Source organism: Paramacrobiotus metropolitanus, unplaced genomic scaffold (assembly GCF_019649055.1).
Source record: "Paramacrobiotus metropolitanus isolate TYO unplaced genomic scaffold, Prichtersi_v1.0 Parri_scaffold0000050, whole genome shotgun sequence".
Taxonomy (NCBI): domain Eukaryota; kingdom Metazoa; phylum Tardigrada; class Eutardigrada; order Parachela; family Macrobiotidae; genus Paramacrobiotus; species Paramacrobiotus metropolitanus.
In genome coordinates this window covers 754,253-775,689 of record NW_026570270.1, presented here as the reverse complement: position 1 = coordinate 775,689, position 21,437 = coordinate 754,253, and the positions used below count along the sequence as shown (strand labels likewise).

The 21,437-nt window shown below is 42.9% G+C and overlaps 2 protein-coding genes across 7 annotated transcripts; both read left to right on the top strand.

Moving 5' to 3' along the window:
- The first annotated feature begins 8,408 nt into the window (after positions 1 to 8,408).
- LOC129592211 (uncharacterized) lies at positions 8,409 to 17,208 on the top strand. 5 transcript variants are annotated; one of them, XM_055488178.1, is made up of 6 exons: positions 8,409 to 8,689; positions 8,830 to 9,072; positions 9,397 to 9,484; positions 13,674 to 14,156; positions 14,865 to 15,893; positions 16,450 to 17,208. In XM_055488178.1, the coding sequence occupies exons 4-6, from the start codon at positions 14,030 to 14,032 to the stop codon at positions 16,935 to 16,937; spliced, it is 1,644 nt and encodes a 547-aa protein (XP_055344153.1). In that variant the 5' UTR covers positions 8,409 to 8,689; positions 8,830 to 9,072; positions 9,397 to 9,484; positions 13,674 to 14,029; the 3' UTR covers positions 16,938 to 17,208. The 5 variants fall into 5 exon arrangements, with proteins under 5 accessions (XP_055344153.1, XP_055344154.1, XP_055344156.1 ...); XM_055488179.1 differs by having other exon boundaries at positions 8,409 to 9,072; XM_055488181.1 differs by lacking the exons at positions 8,409 to 8,689; positions 8,830 to 9,072 and adding an exon at positions 12,320 to 12,372 and having other exon boundaries at positions 9,110 to 9,484.
- A 980-nt stretch (positions 17,209 to 18,188) lies between these two features.
- Positions 18,189 to 21,372, top strand: LOC129592213 (porphobilinogen deaminase-like). 2 transcript variants are annotated; one of them, XM_055488185.1, is made up of 11 exons: positions 18,189 to 18,259; positions 18,391 to 18,486; positions 18,567 to 18,639; positions 18,726 to 18,775; positions 18,971 to 19,104; positions 19,189 to 19,375; positions 19,567 to 19,683; positions 19,878 to 20,036; positions 20,172 to 20,225; positions 20,535 to 20,597; positions 20,664 to 21,372. In XM_055488185.1, exons 4-11 carry the CDS (start codon positions 18,731 to 18,733, stop codon positions 20,904 to 20,906), a joined length of 1,002 nt encoding a protein of 333 aa, XP_055344160.1. In that variant the 5' UTR covers positions 18,189 to 18,259; positions 18,391 to 18,486; positions 18,567 to 18,639; positions 18,726 to 18,730; the 3' UTR covers positions 20,907 to 21,372. The 2 variants fall into 2 exon arrangements, with proteins under 2 accessions (XP_055344160.1, XP_055344159.1); XM_055488184.1 differs by lacking the exon at positions 18,189 to 18,259 and having other exon boundaries at positions 18,269 to 18,486; positions 20,664 to 21,371.
- Positions 21,373 to 21,437: the final 65 nt, after the last annotated feature.

The following is a 21,437-nucleotide window of genomic DNA, read 5'->3' as shown; positions in this document are numbered from 1 at the left end:
AATCAGACTTCTCCGGTTGTTTAAAATCAGAATTTGGCAGATAATCCGACAGAAAACGATTTTAACACACAAATGACAGTTTAAAAATGCAAAGCCTTCACGTTTGAACATGTAAACAATTGATACCATGGCAACCGCCCGTGTGTCGTTAAATGTTAGGGCAGTGGCAGTCACATAGTGCACAGCTGTTTCCGGTCTGCCTAGCTGCAGTGTGTCAGCGGTTTTCCTGTTTAGTCTTGCTTTTTACATTTTTAGCTGCAGCTTTTAAATTCTTCAGACTTTGGCCGTCATTTGTTCTGGTTTAAATCTCTGCTCTTTCATACAATGCAGATGGAATTTTACAAATCAGAGCGCCTGCGTATGATCTGTGCGGAGCAGGACGAGCAGAAGCGCCGTAAGTTTGTGAGATTGTCTGACTCTGTTGCTTACGTTCTGGCGAACCAGGAACACATTTTTGAGTTTGTGCACTTTTGGCGTTCGCTTGATGCTCCGTACATTCCTATCAGAGAATTATGCAGGCTCTCTAATTCGGAAATTATGGCCTTAACTTTTGTAGAACCCGAGCCGTTGGATTTCGAGGCTCAGGTGGCTCTGGAGATTGAGAACATTTGCAAGTCGGAGTCGCAGATGTATTACTTGAAGATCGGGTTTATTCTGTATCCCGACACTCCAGTTCGACGTGAAGCATCTGAACGCCTGCGGAAGGAATATGGGCTGCCATCCTTATTCAACCCGCCGGAAACTCCACGTGAGCGTCATCAGCGCATGCTGGAACACAACAAGCGTGTGATGGAAGAAGAGCTTTGTTGTGTGGAGTGTGAGAACAATGGCCCAGGCTCGTGTGGTCGGATGCTGTATACTTTGGACGATGAGCCTATTCCAAAGTTGTGGGGATCTGGCAATCTTGAAGATTGGAAAGAGCCAGATTCAGATTTGGATGACTGGTGGGCAGAGCACAAGCTGGATTTTCCGGATCCAGTCGAAACCTTGCCTGCGGATATGCTGTGGGTGGATGAAGACCTCGGTCCGGACCGGACGCCCAAGAAGAAGCGTAAGCACATCGTTGTGCAGCGTCACTCTCTGCGTGGCATTCCCCACAACTACTGGAAGTGAGGATTTTTGCCGATCGGCCGTTTGTATTTTTAAAGCACGCCAGATGATTTGATGGCTCTTTTGTTTAAATCTCGTGCTGTTCTCTGCCTTTTCTGCGTTCTTTCTTTATGATGTATCAGTGGGGCACGCTTAATCCAGTATAATTTTACAGCTGTCGCGTTTTGAATGTTTAAATGAGCGTTGTCTTGCTATTCCTCCAGTTGTGATCGAGCCCATCGTTATGGCTCTGTTTTCCATGAATTTTGTACTGATGAAATGATCCGTAATTTTATAGGCTTTAAGTATTTTGTAAAAGGAATTAAAAGCCTGTGGAAGTTACGATTTTGCGTGTTGAAAGCGGTAAATTGTCGAGCGTATATTCGTTTAATATACACACTCTAGCGAAATTGTTGACGGTGCTAAGAAGTGTTGTTGCAATATACATGCTCTGCCGTAGGCCGTGTGTTAGTGGACTTCGCTGGTTACGAAGTATGCGGTCGCCAGCGTGGGCGGCTGTCAAACTCCTATTCTGAATGTATCCCAGTATGAGTTTTTATTTAAATTTAATTATTTACTATTACTGTGATCTAATTTTGCTAACTCTGCTGCCTTAAGCTTTATTTGCGGAATTCGTGATTTGCTCCCAATCGTTCGCATCATCATGACCCCTCCGGCAAGCGAGAGGAAGAAAGCGGCCAAGCAGGCGCTGGAAAATCGTGTCACGGCTTGGACGGAGATTGTGGCGCAGAAGATGGCTGAACGCACTGAAGCCCAGCAGCGTTTCGAGCGTGGGAGAATTGCTGTCAAGGAGGCCGTGTCTAAGCTCCCTCCCAAGATTCCTTAAAGTGGTATCATCTGGTGGACTTCTGGAGGTGGATTTTGCCCACTATCGTTGAATGTTTGGCATTTTGTACGAAATGCTTGAAACATCGAAGCATTGTTCACGCGTATGATCTCCCTGCTTTCACGCTTTTACTTGTGCACTTATGTCCCTCTTTTAGAGATCTCATACTATAGATCTAGCGCAGCGTTTTATCTTGTATTTTTATTGTTTTACGGTTAGTTTTCTCCTTTATTCAGATTGTGTTTCGCCATATGTGTTGTACACTGTTTAGCTGGTACATTAGGGTTCTTGCGTTTTCGTTCCACAAGACACTTTTGTTGTTTCGTTACTATGCAAGTTGCGAGTTTAATAAAGTCTAGGTAGTCACCGTCCGTGCTGTCTGTCGGTAATTTTTGGACAATGTAACGCATAACCGCTCGAGACTACACTTTCGTTAGGATGTTGTACTGGTTTTCATGTAGCTGGTCACTTGGGTGGGTAGGCCACAGGCACTTTCACTATGAATCGTTGTCGGTGTTCGCCTCTGACGCTGTCATTTTTAAAGGTTTTGCGTAGAGCGACCCCGCTAGTATAGTAGAGGCTTCCGTTGCTTCGTCATTGGAGGTCGGAGGTTCCAGTCCACATAAAAACGCGATTTGGTAAATATCCTCATTTTTGGTTTTTATTTCATGAATCGTTATATTCTTATTCGTGGGATTTAATATGGGGAATATTGGCTGAATCGCTGTTGAGAGGTGTCAAAATGAATACTGCAAGCTGTGTTATTAGTATTATTTTTGTCAATCACCCCTGTAGTCGAATGGTCCAGTAAAGTGGACAATACCAGGCGAATCCGTTTACCTGTTGCTGGTCCTGGGTTCCAATCCCTAAAAGTTTAAAAGCGTTTTCATAAAACCTCCCTTTTTCTGTCTAAATTTTTGCATTTGTTTGTACTTACACATTCGGTGTGATACCGTTAATTCCTTATTAGTTTTCAACGAGCGGCACACAGTTGTACAGCCCTTACCGTGCGGATTTTGTTATCTTGCCGTGAGACTTCGTAGTGTAGTGGTTGTCCGTCTTGTCTCCGCTACGACTCAGTCAATCTAGGGCCCTGGGTTCAAAAACCCTACAAGTAATGCACATTTCTTAAAACCTTCCTTTTTTTTGGGTTTTATTTTGTTATAATACCATCGAATATGTATTGCTGTTGACCGTTGTAATTTTACGTTCATTCCCGACGAGCGAATTTAAAAATGACTGTCGTAGAACAGCGTAGTATAGTGCTTTGCACCGTTGAACTACAGCAACGGGGAAATGAAACGGTTGCGGGTTCGAGTCCCTTACAGCTAATTTGCAATTTTGACAAACTTACTTTTTTCGTTTTATATTCTTGTTGTCGTCTTGGGAAAAGTATTGACAATAGTTCCCAGAATATTAGAATTAAACTCGAAGAGCTGGGCGTAAAATTGTATACACACTCAATGGTTAACATTGCACTTGGCCGTCTGTTTGTCTGTATTCGAATGACTTCGTAGTTCAGTGGCTATGAATGATGGCCATTCGCCTCATGTACTACCTCCTTAACGGCCGGTCTTAATCTCAGGGTTACATGCTGCATGTTTAAAAAAAAAACTACATTTTTCTGCTCTATATTTTTGTACCTTTGTGGGATGAAGAGTTAATCGTTTGGTGCCTTATTGCAGTCAGGTTAAATATACACGACATGGCGCTTCCGGTGTTCAACCTAACTCGGCTAAAGCGTAGAGCACCTTGTGGCGTAGTGGCTAGACTGACAATCCATACCGACCCGCTTCTTACAAAGTCTAGAGTTCGAAATCCTAAAAGTTAATCCGCTTAATTTAAAACCCTCTTTTTCGGTTTTATATTTTTAAATCTATATGCAGCGTTATGTTGGCTTCGAGATCGCTAATTTTACGTTCACTCCCGACGAGCGAAGTTAAAGTTTAACTCCGCAGATTGTAGTGGCGTAGTGCACTGAACTGTTGAACCACAACAACAGGTGCAATCAAGGTTGCGGGTTCGAGTCCCTACAATTAAAATTGCATTTTCTGAAATCTTACTTTTTCGTTTTTATGTTTTTACTGGCACTCTTGTGGAAATATTCCCGTTGTCGGCGTGAATTTTGCGATCACGATGGTGGTGAAATCTTAAAACTTATCAGCTGTTTCAGTGGTGAATTTTTACTATATTGCGGAATTTCGTAGTACAGCGCCTCCGGTGATTGCCAAATTAAAAGTAAAATGTGGAATAGCCATGCTAGCGTATGGGCAAGAGCAGGATTTAGTTGTCCACCTAGATGCAAGGTTCAATCCTGCGTGAATACAAATTTTGCAAGTGTTAACAGTTTCTCACCATTCTTTTTACTTTTCTTTGGTGATTTTTGTGACTCTATTCCCAGGATGGAATATTAAAATTGTTTTTAGCGTTTGACTCACGCTTACGGGTGCGATATTTGATTTTACTTTGTTAATTGGCCACTCTATATTGGAATTCACTGTAGTTACAAATGCGCATACTGTTACTCCGATTTTATTGCGGTTATTAAAATGCTACATAAATCCAAAATTAATCTCAAATTAAGATCTGTTCGACCAGCAAAATTAACGACTATATGAGAATCTGTATGAATGAGAATTATAAAACCAGAACAGAAGTTAGATTAAACGGAAGAAACAAAGTCGGCCGAAAATCAGATTTAAAATTAACAGACAGCTGCGCGAAAAACATTATGCGCTACAGCACCACTACTTAGTCCAGATCCAAATTCTCCTTCGCAGTTTTCAAGTTGGCAAGACGCTGTTCCAAAGCCTCACGGATATACGCGATATGTTTAGCATCCATGGTCGCTCGAGCCTTCAGCGTATTTACCAGCGCCTTGCAGTTATCCATGATATCCTTTTCGCGTTCAACCTGTTCCAGTAACTTGTCGATTGCGTCTGGCTTTTTAATAGCATCCGGTTCTGCAGTGCTTACTTCAGCGTCAGGCTTTTCGGCCTTCTCCTTGGTCTTCAGGCCTTTCTCAGCCGCATCCGCATTTTGCGATGGGGCAACGTACTTCGGACGGCTGCCCATAGCTTTCAGTTGAGCGAGAGTGATGATTGGCTCTCTCTCAATACGCCCGTCCTTGCTTGCCCGGATTACCAGATTTACGTTGGTGGTGTTGTTCTTCCCGGGCTCGATTGCCTCTAGCCGTTCCATAACCCCATCCACAACTAAATCTGCGTCTTGCCCCACATGGCCAAAGCTGCAATCGGCGACATGCTGTTCGGTCTCCTTGCCGTTTACGATAACCTTCATCGTGCCCATCTTGATATCTGCAAAATACGTCGTTTTAATTAGGCTACAGAAAGTACGATAAATTGCAGTATGTAGCATGGTTAGCCTCCTTTAAAGCGCAAATGTCTATAAATTAATATAACCAAGCACCTACATTACATTTTCCTGACTTTATTACGGGAAATCGAAACTGCTTAGTACTTACTGATAGTTTGGGCTAGAGTGGTGCAGAGACAGCAGCCGCGAATGCTTCGTAGCCACAGGTCGATGCAACTATCCACGAAAAGATTTCCGTAGACGACGACGACATGTTTGTTTTTAACCAGTTGGCGCAGCCCGCGCTCCAGCCAGTAGTCTACGTCCTGCAGATGTACATCGAACGTACAGATCCAGTGTTGGATTTCGGTGCGTGACATGGCATATCGGCCGTGGTAAAGAATTACGCGAATCATCCGACGAAACTTGCTAGTTGTGTCGATTAACTTCGTCTCTGGATCGCGGTTATTGTTTACTTCCTCGGCCACTTCGAGCACGAAACGTCCATCGCGGCTCATCTTCTTGAGCAAGATTCCAGCATTAATAGCGTCGCCGAGGAAGAAATCCACTCGTTCTTCCGTGAAATCATCGTGCATTTCCACAATGAATTTCTTGATAGATGACATGTCCACATAATATCCCGTAATGTCAGCCTCAAGAATGCACGCGTGGGCTGCCGTATGCATCGCCAATTGTCGACGGCTTCGGATGGTTTCGTTTGGCTGTAGAGGCTCTGCCATGGCAAACTGAACTGATTCGCGAGTTCGTCCCTTCCAATATTCATAGTGGGCAATCGCATCCGTTTCGGGCGAAGGTAACGGCTCTCCAGCTGGTCCTACAGGCTGTCCTGACATAATGATTAGTAAAAATTATTGAATTAAAAGCAATAAGAGAAAACAAAATGCGCTAGTAAATGAGAAACAGAAAAATCCCGTCACCAAAAAGATAGATATTGTTGGGTTCTTCACTTTCACTTCTAGTGAGGAACAGCTGATATTTAGTGAACCGGCATTCTGTCGCGCGTCTACCGCCTTGAATAGCCAGTGTGTTAGGAAACTGTATGGTTTCCGGTCTGTGTTCCGAATATTTCCCAGCCGCGTGTTTTGGTTTCGGTTTCCTCTCTTTGTGTTCTTTTCATTCTCAAAGATCTTTATTTTGTGTCAAAATCTAGTTTTGAGGTTGTATCTTATAAGTCCCCAGCGCAACAATTGGTATTCTCTGTGATTTAAGGCAAACAATTAACGTGCGTACAAATTCACAAAATTCGGTCTGTCGCTTGTCAACCGCCGTTAGCGTTTGTTTGGTGGATTTGGCACTTCCGGTGTCGGTGCCAGTAGAGATTTTCTGTTGTGCTTTTTCTCTGCACTCCAGTTCTTTAAACTTTTTGCATCCATTTTTACCCAAGTTTTCTGCTGGCCCTGTCATTTGTTGTTTTATCGCTGAAAATGTCGCCCCCAGCAAAGAAAGCGACTGCGCGGAAGACTGCATTGCGTACTCCGCGTCCCAATCGTGCAACAGCGGGATTAAGTATTGGTTATTCTCCGGACAGCGATGAAGCCCGTTCTTCATCGCGTGTCACTCGATCTCGCGTCTCTCGCCGTACTTCCGCTCAGCCAGTGTTTTCTGCACAATCTCCTGCACCATCTGCAAGTGTAAGTGCAGCAGCGAATCAACAGCCTTCAGCCAGTCGGGCAGATGTGATAGTCGATGCTTTACAGCGCCGATATGATAAGCAACGGCGACGAACGATTTCGCGACGCAATGCTGCTGTGGTTCGCCGTCAGGCCCGCCGAGGATCATTCCCTGCCAATCCTGACGTTGAGATCCGTCAGCCGTCACCGAAGAAACTGCAGACGCAGGCAGAAAGACAGTTGGGTACTCCAGACCTGACGGAAGAAGAACCATCGTCTTCTGAGACTCCGTCTGTAAAGGCCAAGCGAGGTATTACCTAGTCTCTATTCGGGCTACCTTTTATTGGTCTGCTATTTGCTCAATTCATATTTGGCTTGCTTTTCATCGCTTTGTATAGCTGTTCTGTTCTTGTCTGTCTATTTGCGTGCTTTACTTCACCGTGATTAATCGGTGTTTCACTGTTTAATCACTGCTCCTACTTGCTGTATTGTCTACAATGTAGTCCAGGCCCATCATTCAGCCGTGTTACTGATGATTGTACGTTTTATTCAATGACAGATGAAGAGCATCTGCGTAAAGGTGGCATCCTTTATGCCCCGTACAACCCGGATGCACCGCGGCCGGTCTTCAAGACCAAGCAGACGGCTCGCAAACGAGCGCATTCCGGAGTATTTCCACGAATGGCTGTAGCGGATAACCGGGGTGAGCATCAGTTAGTGATTACCGAGGCTTATTTTTCCGGATTAAACAGATTTCATCGATATTATCCTCGTTTATACTTATCGCGGTTTTTGTTTACCAACGGATCTTTAATTAATCGATTTGATTTGTGTACCATTACGCGGTCCTTGCCCACGCCTATCGCCTTTGAATTGCGTCGCCAATATTTATATTTGAACCCAGTTTTTGTTCGTCTGTTTGAAGTTCTGGACAAGCATCAGAAAGCGGATGCAGTTGCGCGTCAAGCTGTTGTTGATGCTGGTCCCGTGGAAAATGCTGAACCGCAGGCTTCAACTTCTGCTGCCCGCCCGTATAATTTCCGCACTCGTGGGGAGAAGCGCAAGTACAGGAAGGTCTCGCCGTCCTCGTCCTCTGCGCCCAGTGAAGTTCCGTTTCGGATGATGGGGAAGATCGTGAGGATCCTTCGGCCGTATTATCCCCTGATCAGAGTGCTGATGTCGAAACCGACGAGAACGTTGATATGGAAGTTGATTGTGATGGTGGTGATGGATCCGATCTGGAAAAGATGGATGTTGATCCACTGCCGTCTCTGCAGCCAGTTGCTCCAGCTGTGCCACCTGTTGCCGCTGTTGCCCGTGAGGATTCTCCTGAAATTGCGGAGCCGACTGGATGTACGTACGGATGCTGACTGTCCGCCTTCCACCTGCAACATAACGGATAATCTAGTCAGTCTCATCTGTAATTTGCTGTTCTCTTTTACTAGCGGTGTATATGATGTCATAACGCGAAGTCTATATAAGTTTTGGTTGCCACTAATATCGGCAATCAGTAGTCTGAGATTTACTTCTGAGACTGCTTCTAATTACGATTTCCTAGCGTTGTGAACTGTGATGTGAATTGGATAAAGAGACAGCAATACTTGTTCCTACTGAAGTGCATAGTTGTTCCCGGATTATCGCTTAGTATACAGGTTTGCTCGTGACACAATCGTCCTAGCTCTTGCCGATCCTCACAGGACTTACGACCGGAAGTTGTAGTTAGCTCGTTCCTGAGGGATTCCTGATCTTCTGTGTTCCTGAATCGTTCGTCTTATTTCCACCATAGTTCTTCTGTTACAGTTTGAGAGTACGAGTGCCTACTGACTGAGCATTACAGGCGTGGAAGAGTAAAGATTGTTCATGGAGCCTTAAACGGCGTGAACGCTTATACACGACACCAGTAATGATTTTCAAAGACTGTAATTTAATTTTACCAAAATATTTCAGGAGCAGTACTCGTATATTTTGATTATGGATTTCCACTGCAGCTGACCAAGTCAAAGCCAAGCAAAAACGTCCATGTATATAGCGAACTTTCTCTTGCAAATCTGAATAAATTCCGGTTAACGGGGAGGTGTAGAGTGTCGACCGGATCCCGTGATGGAGCGCAATTATGACTCATGCGTGTTTCCGGTAGAACAAATGCCGCATCGCTGCTTGGACGGGCCGTATATATGTACCTTGCATTGGGTATGTGGAACGCATAATCTCATATTGTCGATACTTCATGCCGAGAGCCTCTGTGTGAGATTGTATTGTATTGATTGATCCTTGGTTTCTGCCCGTTGAATTCCCGGTATCGTGAAATCACTTATGCACTGCCCACGCAGGTTCTGTGCAATCCGCTGATTTCAGTTGATCGGAAAATTTCATAGTCATCGATTCCGTTTGCCTTAAATTTCCCTGAACGGAAATTTAAAGCGTATATCTATATTCTAGTCTAAGTTTTCAACGATTCGTAATTATTTGATTCATATTAATTTCTTGCATAATTTTTATATAATTTGGTGCCAGTTTCTAGCGACCGCATAGTCCTCGAGACGCGGTATTGTTGTTGGCGGCCGTGGTCCGTGACGGATGGTCAGCAGTCAGCACCGGAAAGGTAAGAATACGTAATTATTTTGGCTGATTACTTAGCGGCTAGTGGAAGCTGCATAACTAGCCACTTTTCCATGCACCGCTGCGTACTCATAACAGCGAAAAGTATGCCGCAGTGTACATACCCTATATCGACTATCGTAAAAGTCCTTAATAGAATATTTTTTGGGTCTCTACTCGTTAGTATACATTGTTATATCAAACTGGTTTGTGGCGTTTCTTTCTGTATGATAACACTACATCCTTACGCGCTTTTAAACAGAGGCATTTATTAACCAGGCACACTGTATTCTCCATACGACGATACTTACAAATCTAAGCTAAGCTAAGATAAGCTAATCAAATCAGCATCTTGCAGTTTTTGCTTTGCATAATAAAAAATAATTTTGCTGTCAAATGTGTGCGTGCTGCAATTGTATAATTTATTTATTCCGGTTTATTAAGTACGCATTTAAATATACGTGCTACATCCATCTGAAAAATCGAAGTATATTATATTATTTATATCACATGGTTTTGAAGCTGTACCGGCAAATATTATGCTTCGGTATATTTCAATCTTAAAGTCGGACCGCATCGATTTTGTGCGACAATAATTATTAGGTACACAGCAGTCAATCTCCAAGATAATTTCAACAAATTGCTGTAAGTAGTTTCTCGATAACATTTGTTGCGTTATACATTACATCTTTGGCATGAAACTCAATAAGAAACGATTCTGAATGACAAGCGGCTTTTAACAATTATCCTACTTGAGACAATACTCACCGCGTGTACTGCACGTCGCGGTAAAACGCTGGCCCACTTTAAATAGGTCTTATGTACAGCGAAGACTCAGCGGATTGTCAAAAGCCGTTAATAATGCGAATTTTTAAGGGTTACATTTAGGAAACGGTATAGTTAATACGCAGCTGGCGTCACAACACGACATATAACACACTCCGCCCGTCGACATTGTTGTTGTCGTTTGCGGAAATGATTAGCGGTGTTAGGAAGCACATGGTGTCGTTAACGGCGTCTTGATCGGTTCCGGTACGTGTACACTATAATATGCAGAAGATCATGGTCAGCCGGAGCGATATCTCTAGCGATGACCATTATTATTATTACTGCCGTGAAATGCTCTAGGCCGTTTGGTCAACATCATGCGTTTACGAGGGATGATAACGGTGAAAACGATTGCACCGGCAATTTCGGCAGATACAGCAAAACAATCTTCGGCTTTGATGAGTTGCTGCAAGCCGAACAATAATACCACTGTTATTGCCGGTAAAGAGGAAGCCTCGTTAAATGCTATCAGTGTGGCCTTAATGCCGGTCAAGTTGTGGTTTACATACAACCGCTGCACAATTGTTAGTGTTTAGGATGGTCGGTGTTAAGACTATTGTGTATTGTTCGCAGTATTTGCCTTGAACGATATTTTGTGTTACGTTAACCTGAAAGATGACCACCGGGTTTTGTTGCCGGTTCTTGGTAAATTTGTAGATGCGCTTAAGGATTGTGGTTAAGCCAACGTTGTAGCTTTTTACAAGCAAAACCAAAGCTGATACTGTGTTATCGAACATTGAGCGCCAAAGCCATTCTGTAATCACGAGCAATTACCGTATATAACTGTTTTATTAGTCGATAATGCTCTAAGGTATTTTATCAGAAAACTTGCCTATTATTTATAACGTTTATTTCGGACAATGGTCCGTTCGATGTAATCCTTTCTGTAACAAATAGTTCAAAATATTTGATTTGTTGCGAATATGTCCGAACCACGAGAATATGTCTGAATTTGAAAATAAACTATAAGGAGTAGGTTATTTATCATTTTACGGTATTCTTAAAGTGCAGGTTTTTGTTCGGTATTTAATTTTATTGACGATAAATAAATTTAGCAGTTTCTTCGAAATTGATGTACTTATTAGCTGTGTATCTTTGTGAAAAATAGAACGTAATGTATTTGCGGTTGTTCTCTGCACAAAGGAATACCACTAGTAGTACAGATGTATTTTGTGATTTCAGTATTAAGGCGCAGGTTTTAGTTGGATATTCAATTTGATTTTCGGTTAATATAATTAACATTAGTTATCGGCTATTTTAAAAGTTTTGGTATTACTTTTACGCTTTTGTAAAAAAATGGAAGTTCATGTATTTCCGGCTGTACCCTGTACAAACGGGTATTACTGCATTTACAGTATAATTACTAATTCTGCCAAAAAATTTTATATAAAAAAGACCGTCATTTTCATGATCAATAGGCTTCGAAATAATTTAATTATCTGGTTGTTCCTGTATTCAGTTTTGTAAAAAACGGCTTCCGGCGCACACGGATGTGCGTGTAGCCCGTTAATGACGTCTACCGGTGGTTAACACGCCACATTCGGAACCCAAGCACAAACGTGTCCGCTTGGAGGGGATTAGCGGCATCTTGCACGGTGATGGAGAAGTCAAGAGGGCTTTTGATAGGCAGCCCGGCTGCCCCGGCTTTACGTAGTATTCCAAACTAGCAACAGTGGTACAAAGATATATATTTTCTCCGCTGTTTTTGACGTACACCTGACAGCCCCGGTGATGCGATGCGCGACCGCTCGCGCACAATCAGCGCCATTGAGATTACTCACCACACTCGCGATCTGACCTCACCGTGTACTGTACATCGTGGCCAGCATCGCAGTTTGTGTTGCGCGATATACTGGAGAGATGCTACAGCATTAGCCGGCTCGGACAATCACCGGCACGCGATTCTGATTTGCCGTACAATTTCAGTTACACATGTCTAGAATTTACGCACCAAATTTTACCAGAAATCTGCAATAATATCGAATTATTTGGGGATTTTTTATTATTGCAGAGGATTGTTTGCTTTATTTTTGCTTGAGGATGTTAGATAATTCCGCAATCTCGGTGAGTGCCATATTTACTTCCGCATATAAAAATTTCTGCATTCAGAACAAATTTTACTGATTTGATTTACAGCTGATTTAAGCGCAATGATTATTAAAGCGATAATCCATTTATAGACCTACAATAAAAGTTTTGTTTGCAAAAAAAAGGAAATTTCCTCCTTGTAAATTTTGCAGATAAAATGGGTGATAGTGTTATGTAACGTTAACCAATAAATATCGAAAAAGGAAAACGCTATGCATCTTGATTTTTGTTGCACAATGTATTGATACAAGATTGCCATGATTCCCAATATTTGCCCGAGGAAGCGCGGACTGTTAAATTAGGACGCAGACCAGTCATACACCGGAAGTCAGACACTTGCGCATCATATATAATCATGCTGTGCCGCCAAGGCGTCTATCGACGGCGCGCATTTTATTGTGTCGTATGCTAACCGGAAATTATTAGCATTTTTTCTCCACGGTGCTTGTTGATTTTCACAGTTCGTTCTTTTCGCCTACTCTCCACCTACCAAATGTAATTGCATACCGGAAAACTGATAACTTTTAGCAGTAATTATTGAACGTTATGTATCGTTACGATGAATGGTCACCACGCGTGCGCATCGCACTGATTGGATATATTGTTACTTAATGTTGGTTCATGATAAGCCTTTATTGCATAAAACCAATATTTGTGTATTGAATTATATATACGACGTTCACCGGTGTAGATACGATATTATGAATATTTTTCTTTAGACGCTTTTATGCTCACCTTTTTATGATACAAAGGAGCAAAATTTTTTTGTTAATTTCTTGTTTAGTTAACGTTAACCGATGGGAAATTGTATTAAAATTTAATGTACAGACTTTGTTCAATTTATCCGGTTTTGCAGTAATGACCTGTATTGACTTATTGTATCGTTCGCCATCTGTTACATATTATGACGCTGTTCGAGTGAGTCGTTGAGAACAATCTGAGTATTGTATCAAAACTGCGCATGAAAAAATCTTTGTTTAGATTGCTTTCAATTCTGTAATTATTTGTAGCTCCCTGTTTGAATTGGGCAATTAATTAACAACGTCGAAATTTTATTGCGGAATCATTGTACTGTATTATCGTTAGAACCGGTTTAAGTTATTCATAAGTTATAGAAGAACTGAATATTTCTATTGACAGTGTCTCTTAAAAACTTAAAATATAGCACGACCACGAAAAGACGCTAAGCAGATCATTTCCGGTCATGCTGCCTTATTGTCAGACTGGCTGTTCGATACAATTTCGTTGGCATTGAAGGGTGTTTCTTTTTGTTACAGTGACCAGCGTTGCGATTAAAATCCCCGTGTTGATATTGGAGGCAATCGCATTGAAAGGAAACCGTAACCGGCATCATAAGAATTGGTTGTCACATATATTATTGCATCAGGATTAAACCGCGCTGATGGATCTGTGTCAGTATGGTCATATATCACACATTGCATCCATCGCCGACTCCGTCTGATGCAGCGCATACCGGCTATAATCGGATAATCTGTGGATCATACATATTCATTCCATCAGGATCATAATTGTAATTGGCACCGGCATTCAAACGGAGAACCGGTTGACGACCAGCGTGATTCAGCATGATGGATGTACTGTTTCCATAATACCAGCGTCCGTCCACACCGCTATGGAACAGCACAACCGCCGGTCACGGGAGGGTGTGAGAAAAATGCGGGTTAGTGTTGCTCTTACATGGATCTGGCTGATCTTTCACGCCGCTACATGTGCCAGTGGGACACCGTTAACAATGACCGGTAAGCTTTGGGCATTCGCGAGACGCTTGTGGTCAGTGTCAGTGCGTCGCGGCATGGCTAATAAGTTAAGGTTGTAGCGATACCCAGCTTGGTGTCAGTCATAACACAGTAAATACACCACCTTGCCACTGTCGACCTGCAATCGCACAAACAACAATAGGCTGACCTTTATTGGCTAAATCAACACCGTTGCCGGCTGAATGGGATTAGGCATTATCTGCCCAATTAGACGGCGGCCGTGTTATGTAAAGTAACGAAAATGTTTTTACCATCAACTGCAGTGTATACAGACGTCACTGAGTTTAAAAAGCAATTTACTGAATTTGTTGTTTATAGAACGATTGTCTCGGTTTGCGAATTTTCTTTATGAGCAATATGGAGCGAATAGATATATACATAAATATATATCGTGGTAATTAATAAAAAAATATAATAGAAATCAGTAAATGTAATTGCTTAATGCGACCGTTCAGTTAGCATTCAATTAACCGGTCTGAATTACCGTATTTCCCACAGTTTATACAAGTATATGTAAACTGCGTATGCAGTGAGGTATGCCATTCGATCGCTAACTACAATTACAGTTTTCAAGTACCACCTATACAAATCTCCATGCCCTGCCTGGTGATTTTTGCCTGTAACAAGGGCGGTCTCGAATAATAATTCATTTTCACACATACATTTTTAATTTAAATTTTTGTTTTACAGTCGCGATCCATAACTCCACAACGCCGTCTCCAGCCGACACACCGGTCAACACCACATCGTTCGACGACTTTTTATACGACTGTGGTGAGGAGTGCTGGCGCAAACATTCCCTTTTCAACAAAACCATCTTCCAGCCAAATTTTCCCAAACTTAAAACAACCGCACCCAACACCACCGTTGTACCCGATCTCAATACCACAGCGCCGCATTCAAGCACGAACGTAATGCAACGGGAAGGAAAACTGGAGCACGACGATCCCTACGCATCCCGGGAGAAATATTCCGTTCCCAGTTACCAAGGGAGTATGTCCCTGCCCTGGCCGACACCTCCGGCGTTTTATCGCGGGAGCAATGATCTCCAGTACCGGACACCGTTGACCAAGGCGTCCGTAACCTTTACACCGACAATCCCGAAATCTTCCACGACGGTGACAACACGTTTACCGACTACCTTCTCTGCTAAACCCATAAAAAATGTGACGTCGGAAAGTCGAACTACACCGTCGAATAATTTCACCAACAAAGCCAAACTTTTACCGGTCACGCAGCGCCGGACGTCGACGCCGGAGCCGGAATACTACCATCACATGGAGGAACAAGCGGAACTCCTCAACGCTAACCATTCCGTGTATTATTTGCTGACCTTAAACGGGAGCTGTCACGAGATCGAGGAGTCCCACGAGGCCGCGGAGGGTTTCGTGCAAGCCTTCTCCAAAGCGCTGCTGGAGCGTTTTGAGACGCTGACCGTGGAGGATGTGCACGTGTGGTCCATCGCCTGCGGCTCGGTGATTGTCAACTTCTCCATGCCCACCTGGGAGCATGCCAATCATTTTGGATATCTGCATCAGAGGATTGTGGAAGGGGGCAACTTCTCGGTTTACTTCACGGAAAAAGTGTACCGGGCGGTCGCGTTGACCCGTACGCGGGATGATATGGCGGACGAACAGACACTCGCCCACCTGCAGATTGCGCCGAGTTCCGGTCGGTTCTATCCGGGAGTGATTTACGTGGTGGTTGGCGCACTTGTTGGTAAGAAACTTGTAATTACCAGCGTATAATGTTGCCCCTTTACGTCACAAGTTGCAACAATTTACGCTCGCGCGGTACACTCAAATTAAGTATTTATTAACGAAGGCTACTTCGAAGTATGCTTATTTATTTTTCCTACATACGTAATTACAGTATATGACTGTGACGTTTTCGCCGACATATATGTACGCAGGCATAGTGCATACTATACGAAGATTGGCGCGCAGTGCTCATTCAGCGTAATATAAGGTCACTTTAATTTAGTTTATTTCGTTTTAATTTTTTACATGAAGTCTATTGGCGATTTGTATAGTTTCTGATTCGCAAGTCATGAGAGAATTTTTTGCAAATAAAACGTAAAACATTTATTTATGAAAACTTTGTTTTGGTGGGAAGACAACAAACAAGGGTGGAGTGTTTAAAAACGAATTCGAATACGTATTAAAAGTGAATCGAACATCCTCATTTTTTGCAATAGTTTTGTCATTCTGAAGTCGGAAAGATTTGATTTGCTTGCGTCCTAAAAAATGTTGACACTATTCTGCTGCACTTTTAGGTCTTGCCCTATTGGTCATCGCCACAATCTTCATCGTCCGCCTGCACCGTCGCCGCGGCCGGGAGTTCTCCATCTCCCTGACCAGTGACCAGCCCAACCCGCCGAAACTCTCCAGCGTCAACGCCCAGGACTATACCCTCACCCGACTACCCCGCACCACCAAGCTCTTCATGAGCGACATGGAGCGCAATCCCTGGGCCTACACCAACCCCGACTTTCAGGCGTCCCTGCCCAGCCTGCACGCCCCGGGGCGGAAGACGGAGTACCTCAATTTCGTCAACCACGGGGTCATCCCCTCGCGTCAGCGTCTGTCTAGTCCGGATTCCTCGTCCTCCCTGACGAAGAATCCCCTGCTACAAGTGACCCACTGGGGACAACGACAGGCCGATGCGTCCATGTCGACGGCCACGTCTACGGCCCCGGCGTCGTCCACGTCGCAGCGGGAACGCAGTGGCCATAGTGAGCCGAAAAGCAGCTCCTCTTCGTAAACTAGTCTTTCAGTTGTGCGATTGACGCAGTTGTATATAGTGTTTTACCTCAGTTTGTTGGATATGAACAGACTGATTTTACCAAAGATTTTTTATGTAAGATAAGGAAACACGGGAGCAGCGCGTAAATATGCGTTGTTTGCTGAACCAGTTCTGATGACAAACTCCAGTTCCACAGAATGGCATTGTAAACTCTTGCGGAATTTTGATTGCTTATTGATTTTTGTTGTCGTTTATGCGATGATTTACGGCGTATGATATAAAGATTGGCCATAAAGTATCGTTAATAGTCAAACATTGTCAAGACAGGTTTTCATTGACCTTTCTGAAATTTTTATAGTTACTTGTGTCATGGGTGTATTTAAGTGCTAAAGGCCAAGTTAATTTTGCATTATATTCTGGTAGGCCTTGAGACTCCTTGGGGAGACACGGATTCGTCCCATCAAGAGTGTGGAAAATTCCGGAGATGTAAGAGCAACGGTCTTCAGAAAAGAATAGTTTATTGATAAGAAACAAAAGCGTTCCTTAGTACTTTACAGGAGATGTAGTTCGTGCAAGATCAAACAATACCGCTCGTAGAATCGAGCCGTTGTAAAGTAACAGCATCGTCCCCAGCACCACGGGCAGTTAAAGATATGTAAGAAGGACAGGAGAAGAACACCCAGCTACCCAGTAGCAACAAAGTAGTTCTAGGATTTCGTCCCCTGCAAAAGGAGGTGCAACATAAACTTCATACATGAAAAGCTGGAAGTAAGTATAGCACATCAACAGGCTGTACCAAAATGGAAGCAATCCTACAACTTCCGATGCTATTAAGAATTCTCAAAATATCTATACTATATTATAGATACAGTACAAACGTACGGTACAGACATACGTCTGTAGACATACGTACAGTATGTAGGTATGTAGGTACATAGGTACAGAATGTAGGTACAAGAAAACACAATAAAAATCGCTGCAATACAGTACGTGACAGGAACTGTGCTGCAGTTACGGAGCGGTACGTGTGATCAAAATGGCAGCGATCCTAGCCGTTTGTGCTGTAAAATTAATAACTACTATAAAGTAATTGATAAAACATCAGTAAATAGGTTGTCAAAAAAATTAAATTATTTTAGGAAGATGTAATAACTAGTACGTATTGTTTGCTTATTACATGTCCAGTACATACGTTGTGGGTAAAGGTTGTTTAAAAGAACAACCAGACTATGACCGGCGATGGCTATCTCTTATCTGCTGCACAACACACTGCAAACTAGGGTCATTCACGTTCCTACCGGAAGACACAATCCACCAAGCCGTGATTCTTCGTTCGTTGGGTACGATACTTCATTTACTGTACAGTGAACGGTAATATAATCGACAATTCTCAATAAAAATATTATGCTGCGATACTGCTTTTATTGATAAAAATATCTCTGAAAAGAGAAATATTGAATTAATCATGCAGGCACCTGTCGGGAACGGCCTGAAACAGATAAATTCCAGCGAGACGCTGCCGCTGCCATGTCAAAAAGAATTCTGCGTGGGAACTCGAAGAAGCCAGGTAACCATCCTGCCGTTTACATTCGCGTAATCTACCGTCATTTGTTCAATCATTTTATATTGTTAGTGGAAATTTTACAGCTCGCCATAGTGCAAACAAATTATGTGGTCAGTCGGCTTCGTGAAATAAATTCGCGAGTGGATTTCTCCATAAGTAAGTCTGATTCGTGAAGAGCGAGTCGCTTGGTTCTGCATTCGCTGACTTTTTCTCCTGTCAGTTATTTGTTTGTGTTTTTCAAGTTGGAATGGACACTATCGGAGATGACATCCAAGTCACGGCGCTGTCGAAGGTGCGTTTGCTTTCTACTCTGGTACATGATTAAATTCTCTAATTTGGTTGAATAAAATGAAATATTACAGTATTTAATTTTATCTTGCCGAATACTGTATAGTACGTTTACATGGAACATTTACATATATGCTTCGCTGGCAGTACAATCACAATGATACAAACCTGAGAGAAATAGTTATACTGGTGGTTTTAGATTGGTGAAAAATCGTTGTTCACAAAAGAGCTAGAAGTAGCGCTGGACCAGAAGAAAGTCGATTTTGTCGTGCATTCCCTAAAAGATTTACCCTCAACCTTACCGGAAGGACTAACCATCGCAGCAGTTTTACTGTAAGTATGCTGATTTGTTAACCACAATGGTTTGCAAGAAAGTGAAGTTTGCGATATAACTGCACTGTAAATCTTCCCGGTTAGACGAGAAAATCCCCAAGATGCCGTAGTACTTCGCCAGGATCACCATGCGCGCTGTAAGACAATACAGGAAGCCGGCAACACATGGACACTGGCCAATCTGCCGGAGGGCGCGGTTGTGGGAACGAGTTCGCTGCGTCGCGCGGCACAACTGAAACGGCATTATCCGCATTTGCTCTTCAAAGATGTGGTAAGCGATCGAGCAGACTTGATGACGCCCGCTATCATTCGAAGAACAAAACCCTTCGCTGATTTGACCGGAACATTCGATCATGGCCGTGGAATTTCGTATTCTGCACGAATTGTAGACACTGGCCCATAGCTGTGCTTTGATTTACGAATACATAATTTTATACTTTATGAAATACACTTCCGTTGTAGAGAGGTAATCTTAACAGCCGATTGAGGAAACTGGATGATGCCAACAGCCCCTACGATGCTTTGATTCTCGCTACAGCTGGACTGCTGCGTTTGGGTTGGCAAGATCGAATTAGCATTGTGAGTGGCAGTGACTTCCTGTAATTCTGGTTTTTCAGTGTCAACGAGGTTAATTTCTGCTTATTAAAAATACAACTGCTATGTATCTTCGAGTACGTTCAGGCACGTATATATACAACTATTTTAAGATTAGCTTGCCCGAGTTACAATTCGGAAAAATTAGCAAATCAGTCACTAATACAAGTAGGTTGTAGATTTTGCCGACTGCCGATTGTTTGTACGCCGTGGGTCAGGGTGCGCTGGCCGTCGAATGTCGCAGTGATGATGTGGAAACATGCAACCTTCTGCGAGGGTTGGTCGACCCCGATACAACGTTGTGCTGCGTTGCGGAAAGGGCACTGTTAAAGTATTTGGTACGTCCGGAGACAATTATTATTTGGGCCAACAAAACTATTGATTACAGTGCTCTTAAACATTTACGGCTTTTTGGCGTGATCGCATCGGTCATCAGCAGTTCTGTTTTAAGGAATTATGATTTTGTGTTTTAGGAGGGCGGTTGCAGCGTACCGTGTGCGGTCAGTACATGCATTCAAGAACATACTGTAAGTCAATGACGAATAACACAGTAGTTATTACGTTAATTAATTTGAATTATGTAATACATCAAAGTTCAAACCTCTTCGTTTTGGCTGATTATTAAGTACCGAATTTCGTATACACGCGTCGAGCGTAAAATTTTGTCCTACTTGTATAAACATTGTTGCACACTTAATCGATACAACTAATTGTTAATTAGTTACCTGATTAATACATTATCAATAATTAATAGGTACGTCATATCAACTGATACAGATACTTGCGTTGCGGTTTGCGTCAAATGGTTGTACAGAATTATAGAAATTTCTTTGTAGCTTTCGATGAAAGCCGGAGTGTATAGTCTGGATGGATCTCAAGCGGTAGAAGATTGTATTGAGGTACTTGTACCGTATGTAAATGCGAAAAAGAAGTCTGCCAGTGCATCAACGCAGACGCCTGTTTAGGTGAATTTACTTCCGGTGGAGCCGGTGGAGAACGAATACCAGCTGGACAGCGATTATGTTAGTATCCACCACCAACACCTAAACAGGACAATGCTGGACGCTGCTGTGCAAGCCGGCATAACGTTAGCCAAGAAATTAGAAGCAAATGGCGCCCTGAATATTCTAAACGAAGCACGACGCCAGACACGGGCCGCCAATATTATTAATCTTCCAACATCGGGCAGTGCGAAAAATGCCGTTTGAAAATCTGGTGTACCTCATGATCAGTAACCCGACAACAGAGCTGTGAAAATTAATAAGGCCCGAATTTTCCTCTACGAAACTTCTATATTCAAGTGCGAATTAAGCAGAATGCTGCTAGGACAGTGCTTTATATCCGTTGCTTCAGTTAAGTGCATTAATGTATTTAACTGCAGTTGCAGGAAATTATTGTACGTAGCAAAGTCGTCGTTAATACAGCCAATGGATTGATAAATCGAAGCGTACAAATTAGGCGAAAATTATTAAAATTAAAGGTAAAAAAAAAGATTTGTGTTCGTCACTCGAGTGAGCTGAGCCGGTACGTGGCAAAACATACAGACATAAACATCAAAATTAATTAACTATATTTACTGGCTTGAGCCGATACGCCAATAATTCAGGCCCACAAAAAAGCCAAATTAAAATTTTGTCCAGCCCGCGCAAGTGGAGCCGTCGGCAAAATGCCCAAAACCAAGCGAAGTGGTCATAAAATGGATCCTTGGAAACTGGAAAGTGACCACTGAACTGCCTTGA